The sequence below is a fragment of the Suricata suricatta genome, chromosome 8 (genome assembly GCF_006229205.1).
Source record: "Suricata suricatta isolate VVHF042 chromosome 8, meerkat_22Aug2017_6uvM2_HiC, whole genome shotgun sequence".
NCBI lineage: Eukaryota > Metazoa > Chordata > Mammalia > Carnivora > Herpestidae > Suricata > Suricata suricatta.
Genome location: NC_043707.1, coordinates 16,132,084 through 16,139,997, shown reverse-complemented (window position 1 = coordinate 16,139,997; position 7,914 = coordinate 16,132,084). Strand labels below are relative to the sequence as shown.

At 45.1% G+C, this 7,914-nt stretch overlaps 1 protein-coding gene and 1 pseudogene across 2 annotated transcripts in view; both read left to right on the top strand.

Moving 5' to 3' along the window:
• The first annotated feature begins 17 nt into the window (after positions 1–17).
• The window catches only part of CDR2 (cerebellar degeneration related protein 2), a 28,486-nt gene continuing 20,589 nt past the window's right edge, over positions 18–7,914 (top strand). For both annotated transcript variants that reach the window (XM_029949430.1, XM_029949429.1), the window contains exon 1: positions 18–176. In XM_029949430.1, the coding sequence (XP_029805290.1) occupies positions 98–176 (79 nt within the window). In that variant the 5' untranslated portion in view covers positions 18–97. The remainder of the gene's footprint in view (positions 177–7,914) is intronic.
• LOC115299328 lies at positions 3,338–7,607 on the top strand (annotated as a pseudogene).

Here is a 7,914-nt window from a genome sequence, read left to right as displayed (position 1 = left end):
TCTGGCTGAAGGCGGAGGGGCCGACGAAGCGCCCGGGGCAGCGGCTGAGGCGGGACGGCGGCGGCGGGGGCCGCTGCCCCCGGAGGAGCCGGCCGAGATGCTGGCGGAAAACCTGGTGGAGGAGTTTGAGATGAAGGAGGACGAGCCGTGGTACGACCACCGGGACCTCCAGCAAGGTGAGGGCGCGGTCGCTCCCTGGGCGGCGGCCTGGCCCGGGAAGCTCTCGGGCGCGAAACGGTTAAAAAGTTGGTTTCCCTGGCGGCCGGCGGACGTCAGGTGCGGGAAGGTCCGGCGCTCACCTGGCGTGGGGACCGGCAGGGCGCCCAGCCCGCCGGGAGGCCGCTTCTGCGCAGTGACCCTCACCATCCCTGCGGGTGATACCTGCGCCGGGCACCGCCGGGAGCGCCTCCCCGGATAGCGGTTGAATCCTCACCGCATTACCTGGAGGCTCCGGCTAGCCCCTTCCCGGCTCTCGGCCCGCGGCCCCCGCGCCTCCGGGGGACCCCCGACCCACACCCGGTGGGAGCTCGCTTTCATCCGCTCAACACCTTACTCAGAGAGCAGCTTCTCTTGTCCCCATTTCCCAGATGAGGAAAGCGAGGCTAACCCGCCAAATGATCTCCCTCAAGTCAAGCGTGGGGGCAAGCATTTTTGAACCCATATACTCGGAACAAGGAGACCTAGTTACTGCCTAGACCCTATCTCTCCTTTATCACCGGCTCACAGCTTAAGTTGGGTGTCAGAAGATTGAAAAACTTTTTTTGCCTATGCATCGTACACCAGATGCCAAGTGAAAATGACTGGAGGCGCTTCTGCCTCTGCCACTTCTCCTAGTTGGCACTCTAGCTTTTTAGTTGAAAACAGGCTTTCCGATCTGGGCCTGCCTCCTCGGATTTCTTGTTGAAGATGTCTCAGAAAAACCTTAAAGCAGCCTTCAGTTTGGAGTCCGTGCCGGCACCATTTTTTGCATATTAATAGCGGGCATTTGCAATTGGGGGACACTTTTTGTGGATTTTTAACACTGAGGCCCATTTAGTCTTCCATCAATCTATGGAGGATTCCACCCCAACCCCCAGAGCAAATTTTTTAACCACCATACCAGATACTCCTTGGGAATTTTTTCCAGGCATCTTCAGTTTCTGCAATTCTGTGCAAATCAACTTTCTCAGCTCTAAAATGGCACTGCAAATTAGTATCTCATTTAGTTAAATATTAAATGGCCGCAATTCTTGTTCATGCTATTCATTGAACTGGGGGTGGACGTGGGGAAAGGTGTAGGCTTGGGTGGCTTGTACTTAGTAAAGGAAAACAAGCAACTCTTTTGAGGGGGAAGGTGGTGGTTTTTTGTTTTTGTTTCTTGCTATTTCGTGGACAGTCACTTGCATTAAAGTGGTTCACAAGCTCATTTGTATAATCCAAGCTACAGTCCAAGTAGTGCATGATTTGCCATCATGTTCTCACTATCCACAAGGCAAATTTGTTTTACATTTTAACCTGTTTTCAGAATTCCCCACAAGGATTGATGGCCTAGTTTGATACTGTCTCTAGGATTAATGAGTCAACTACTGGACCATTGCGACATTTCCCTACAATAGATTAAGCAGTTTGTATAGTCGAAGCTAAATATTTTTCTTTAGCAAGAATAGATCTGAACAGCCCTTTCTTAAAAATCTAGCATAATACTGATCATATAATAGAGGTTCAGTTTTAATATTTTGTGAACTGAGGCGCTCTCATTGTTTTCATGACTGTCTTCTATCAGGTGCTTTAGTCCACACTGCACTTTGACCCTGTGGGAAGTTAAGAGCAGATTTAAGTTGTAATACTTATATCTACAGGAAGCAAATGCAACATGTTGGGGTTACATGTGGAACTCTTTAACCTCTGACTAGAACAAAGTCTTCGGATAATCAAGTTTAATGAAACCTTAATGAGCACAGGTCCAAACCTCCTTAATGTCAGTTTGCATTTGGAATTTGTTCTCTGCTTTTCAAAAGACTTTCACATCTGTTACTACAGTGGACTTTGGCATAACCCTGTATGGCATAACCAAGTGCGTGGAGGAGGAGGAGATGTGAAATTCCAGCAGTCATAACTTACGAATGTGCCCTGCCAAAGAAGAACGTCTGCACTGTAAATAAAAGGATAGCTTTGTCCCCGTTTTAATTTTTTTATTATTTAAAAATTTTTATTAAAAACTTTTTTTAACATTTTAATTTATTTTTGAGAGAGAGTGCAAGTGGAAGAGGGACAGAGAGAGAGACAGAATCTGAAGCAGGCTCCAGGCTCTGAGCTGTCAGCACAGAGACCAACATGAGGCTCGTACTTATCAACTGGGGGCTCATGACCTAAGCTGAAGCCGGACGCTTAACCACCATCTAAGCCACCCAGGCGCCTGTGTCCCAGTTTTTAAAAATTATATGTTCAAGAACACCTAACCTTCTAACGAAGTTTTAAATGTGTTAATTTCTGACAAATTTATGATCTACTCTATGCCAGATAATTCATCTAGGCACCGGGGCCACAGTGCCTATCCACAAGATAGGATAGACAAGATCCTACCCTTGGAGTTGACGGTGTAGGAATCTTTTTACTAGAGAAGCCTGGAGATGTTGCCTCCTGGTGTGTGCCCAACTACAGTGCCTGGCACATGGTAGGCCCTCGCTGCTGAATACAATATGGTTTGGGAGCAAGTCTGTCCTATTAAACAGATTGATAAGCACATTTAGTGGGATTTTTATCAAGTGCAGACATTTATTTATTTATTTATTTATTTACCATCCTCATTATTGGGGCCTCTGGGTGGCTCAGCTGGTTAAGTTTCCAGCTCTTGGTTTTAGCTCAGGTCATGATCTCACGGTTTGTGAGTTCAGCCTCGCATCGGGCTCTGCGTGGATAGTGCAGAGTCTGCTTAGGATTCTCTCTCTCTGTCCTTCTCTCTGATCCTTCCCTGCACTCTCTCTCTCTCTCTGTCGCAAATAAAAAAAAAAATTTTTTTTTAAAGATCCTCATTATTAACTTTACTGAGCAGCCCTTGTGTGGAGAGAGCTGCCAAAACAACTTTTTAAGATCCTATTCTCAATGTCATTAAACTACAAATTTGTTTCCTTTAGCAATAGAAGTATGATTTAAGTAGATCAACCATATCAATTTGGCGGGGCATTTTTTCTTTTAATTAAAATTGCGGAAAAACTAACCTTACAAGGCTCTGGTCCATGTTAGAAACATGTAAAGCTTGTGTCAGCAGAAGGAGAAAACCCTTTGCTGTTACAGAACACTTTGATAAAGAGACTGTCTTTTGTCAGAGAGCTGAGTTGGCACAGGAAGAATACTGACAATGATCTCTGTGGGTGAGGTCCTTTCTGGGGCAGCAGGAGCCTTCTGTGCAGGTAATGATGGTGCTTGCTTTGAAATGTGCCCCTGAGAACAAGGTGGAAAGACTTCAGAGCTGAGTTTTCTTTCAGTCCAGCTGCTATTGCAATTGTCATTTGGTGAGCTGTGCAAGCCTAGAATAACGTTTCAAGTTTCTACTATATGGATCAGCAAATGAAATCTTAGTTTAAAAGAATCCTCAGACTTCTGTTTCTTTTCATGATGAGTACATTTTCCATGTGTACAACTAATTTGCTGAATCATTGTTGAAGGGTCATTAAAACTGGCACCATTTTTCTTGATGTTTATATTAGGCTTTTTTGCTTTCCCAATTATAGTAACGTTGGCAACAGGAGTTACACAGAAGCATCACCAAATGACGCATCTGGTTTTGTAACAGGAAAAGCTTGCCGCCTTAATGTTGTTGAGTTACTGCTGCAGACTTCAGCTCACGTGGGAATATGTTATCCTCATGGTTCATGAAAAACTGAAGTAAAATAAAAATAAAATAGAGGGGAATTTAAAGGTTTCAGAATTCTGGCAGATAGATCCTTTAAAAAAAAAAAAAAAGGTGCCAGCTGCCAGAGCTGATCCTTTGCTTAAGGCATAGGACTGAGTACCTGTTTAAACCTTAGAGTTTATACTTAAAATGGATTATTATCACGTACAAAGATTGATTAGTGAAAATATTAAACATATGATGATATTGATAGGTTGTGATTCTTAAGCCTACAAGAAATTTGTGGTATTTTTTATTTATTTCTTAAAATATTTTTTTAAATGTTTATTTTTGGGAGAGAGAAACAGAGAACGAGCAGGGAAGGGGTAGAGAGAGAGAGACAGAATCTGAGGTAGGCTGCAAGCTCTGAGCTGTCAGCACAGAGCCCGACACAGGGCTGGAACCCACAAACTGCAAGATCATGACCTAAGCCAAAGTTGGACTCTGAACCGACTGAGCCACCCAGGCGCCCCTATTTATTATTATTTTTAATGTTTATTTTTGAAAGAGAGTGCAGGAGCAGGTGGGAGGCAGAGAGAGGGGGAGACACAGAGGAAGCAGGCTCCAGGCTCTGAACTGTCAGCGCAGAGCCTGATGCAGGACTCAAAACCACGAAACATGAGTTCATGACCTACGTGGAAGTCAGATACTCAACCGACAGAGCCACCCAGGCGCCTCAATGTGTGGTATTTTTAGTGGCTGCCTAGATCAGTTCAGTAAGTTCAATAGGATTTAGAAAAGACAACCTCTTAATGAAAATCCTTATTGTAAACTAGAGATGATCAGGTACATAAGGCTTCAAAATGCTATTGTTTCCTTTTGTGTCTTCTTTTAAAATATAAGGACCTTGAACATTCTCCCATTCCCTCCATTAATTACTTAGAAATGCTTTTTGGGCTTCCTGCCAGCTTTTGGCTTCTTTTGGTTATGGAAGCCAGATGCTACGCAACAGGAAATGAATTATTTTTAAGACCAAAAAAAGACCCTTGTCTTTAAACTAACAGATGAAGTAATATCCTATTATGCAGTGTGACTTTGCAGACGCTTACTTGTAGTTGAGACTTGTTTTGCCAGAATTCTACCCTAAACATCTATGAAATATTTAGCAGATTGAGACTTCAGGTTACTGAACCAGGTTGGGGCTTTGTTTAACTGGAAATAAGGATTGAGATAAGGGCAAGTCTCAAATTATTTTCTGCTTGCTGTGTACTGGAAGAAAGCTGTGATTGGCCTCTCTTTCTGCATTAGGAGGAGGAGGAAAGCTGCTCCGAGCTGCGTATTAAGTGTTGGGTAGTTTCTTAGCTGGATGGAAGTAGTTGAAGACGGTCTCAGGTTAGGTTTGATTCTGGAGGAGGTTTTGTCTCAGGTTTGGATTGCTAGTTAAGAACACCTTTGATGTGGGGCGCCTGGGTGGCTCAGTCGGTTGAGCGTCTGACTTCGGCTCAGGTCATGATCTCACAGTTTGTAAGTTCAAGCCCCTCCAACCCCGGTCAGGCTCTGTGCTGACAGCTCAGCACAGAATAAATAAATGTAAAAAATAAATAAATAAATGTAAAAAAAAAAAAAAGAACACTTACACCTTTGATGAGTCTCTGGTCCTTCCCAGTGAAGAATTACCACCTTACAACAGGCCTGGGGAAACTTAAGTAATGTCTAGGTAATGTTTAATGCTTTGTCTTTAATAAGCATGGTGGCTTCTGTGGGGGGACTGTGTATACACATTACATGCCCTATGAGTACAAAATAATTATTTCTGGAGCATCTGCATGCTGTACATAATTCCTTCTGCATTTAGTGAAAACAGGATATTAACTTGCCTGGGATTGTATGTTATTTCATTGGCAGAGCAGGCAGTAAAAGCCAAGTAGCTCAAGTCTGGTTTCTCATCGCCATCTATAAAAACAAGTGAAAAGATTAAGTACCTCAAAGAGGGGAAATTTACTCTCCACCCAAAACAAAGAGGTGTATGGACCTCCCAGGATAAAGATGTGGAGTCTGGTGTAAGTGAAGTTAGAAACTGTTGACAGTAGTTGCTGCTTTGCTGTGACTCACCGTGTAGATTTGGTCAGTCAGGTAAATGCTTTGAGCTGTTTCTAAAGGTTTTGTGCCTTGCAAATAGAAGTGTTATTTCATGGACTTGTTATCTGAAGTCTTAAGTTCATTAATAGGCTTTTTAATATTTATGAATGTATTTTAACACCTACCTACCGACATCTGTACTGTTTTATAAATGGGTGTAAGATGTTTTAAAATTTTTTTTGTTTTTATTTATTTTTGAGAGATAGAGACAGTGTGAGCAGGGGAGTATCAGAGAGGGAGATACAGAATCTGAAGCAGGCTCCAGGCTCTGAGCTAGCTGTCAGCACAGAGCCTGACGTGGGGCTTGAACCCACGAACCGCGAGATCATGACCTGAGCTGAAGCCGGACGGTTAACTGACTGAGCTACCCAGGTACCCCGGGTGTAAGATGTCTTAAAATGAGCTGGAGTGGTGTGTGGTAGATTTCACTGCTTTGTTTTTTCCTAATGAGGAAAAATTAATCAAGTAGAATACTAATTATGCACTCTAGTGGACAGTACCATGTAACAAAAATTATTGCTTTTCTTTTACCACTTATTCTAGGTTAAGTTTTAATGTTGACATTAAACATAAAACCTTATTTGTCAACCTCTAAAAATTAACTTTTTTTTTAATAAATTTTTTTTAGTGTTCATTGATTTTTTTGAGAGAGAGGGCGAGCATGACTGGGGAAGGGACAGAGAGAGGGAGACACTGAATTGGAAGCAGGCTCCAGGCTCTGAGCTGTCAGCACAGAGCCCGATGCAGGGCTCGAACCCACGGACTATGAGATCTTAACTAGAACCAAAGTCAGACGCTCAACAGACTGAGCCACCCAGGTGCCCCTAAAAATTAACTTTAAAAGTTTTTTATTGGCGGGTTCAGCCGCAGGCTCTGAGCGACCCCTGCCCGGATGGCAGCAGTAGTTCTGGGGGAGACACCATGGGCCCAGAGCGTATCTTCCCCAATCAGACTGAGGAACTAGGGCTGCACCAGGGCCCTATGGAAGGCACTGGGGATTGGAGCAGCGAGGAGCCTGAGGAAGAACAGGAGGAAACGGGTAGGCCTAGCTGGCTACGCCTACCAACCCCTGAACCAAGATCCTGAGCAAGAGGAGGTGGAGCTGGCACCGGTCGGAGATGGAGAAGATGTGGTTGCTGATATTCAGGATCGGATCCAGGCCCTGGGGCTTCATTTGCCAGACCCGCCATTAGAGAGTGAGGATGAAGAGGAGGAGGGAGCTACAGGATTGAGCAACCACAGTTCGATTCCCGTGGACCCCGAACACGTGGAGCTGATGAAAAGGACCATGGCTGGAGTAAGCCTGCCTGCACCAGGGGTTCCTGCCTGGGCTCGGGAGATATCAGATGCCCAGTGGGAAGATGTGGTACAGAAGGCCCTCCAAGCCCTGCAGGGGACCCCAGCCTGAAAGTGACTGCCCCAAGAGCTGCCTTATCTCCCTGCATTCCAGGCCAGAACCAGCAGAGGACTGAACGCATCCCTGGCTATAATGTCCATCTCCATCTTCCTCATCTCCCTTTTCACATCAAGGCAAATCAGACTTCTCAGAGACCCACTTTATTCAGTTCTGTACATATGGGGACATTGGCCCAAGCCCAACCCATCCTAGCATGTATCACTCTGTGGAGAATAAAGCACCCTATGTACACAGCCAAAAGCTGCATTGCCTGTGCCCCTGGAACCTGGGTCTGGCCCTCTTCAGCCTCTTGCCCCTCCAGGGTGTCTGAAAGGGACAAGTGGGGGCCTACCCAGCATCAGCACAAAGGAAATAAATAGGTGTCGGGGGAGCAATGCTTAGGGCACTGCTCCCTGCTTCCTCCTAGCTTTGGGAACCAACAGCATAGGAAAGCAGTCAGCCCCAGGGTGGTCCCTTCCATGTCTGTGATCCCAGGGCTGCTGCTCACCAAAGAGGGGGCACAGGGTAGAGTGTTCACCCCCTTCTCTTGGTCCGTCTGGGCCCTATA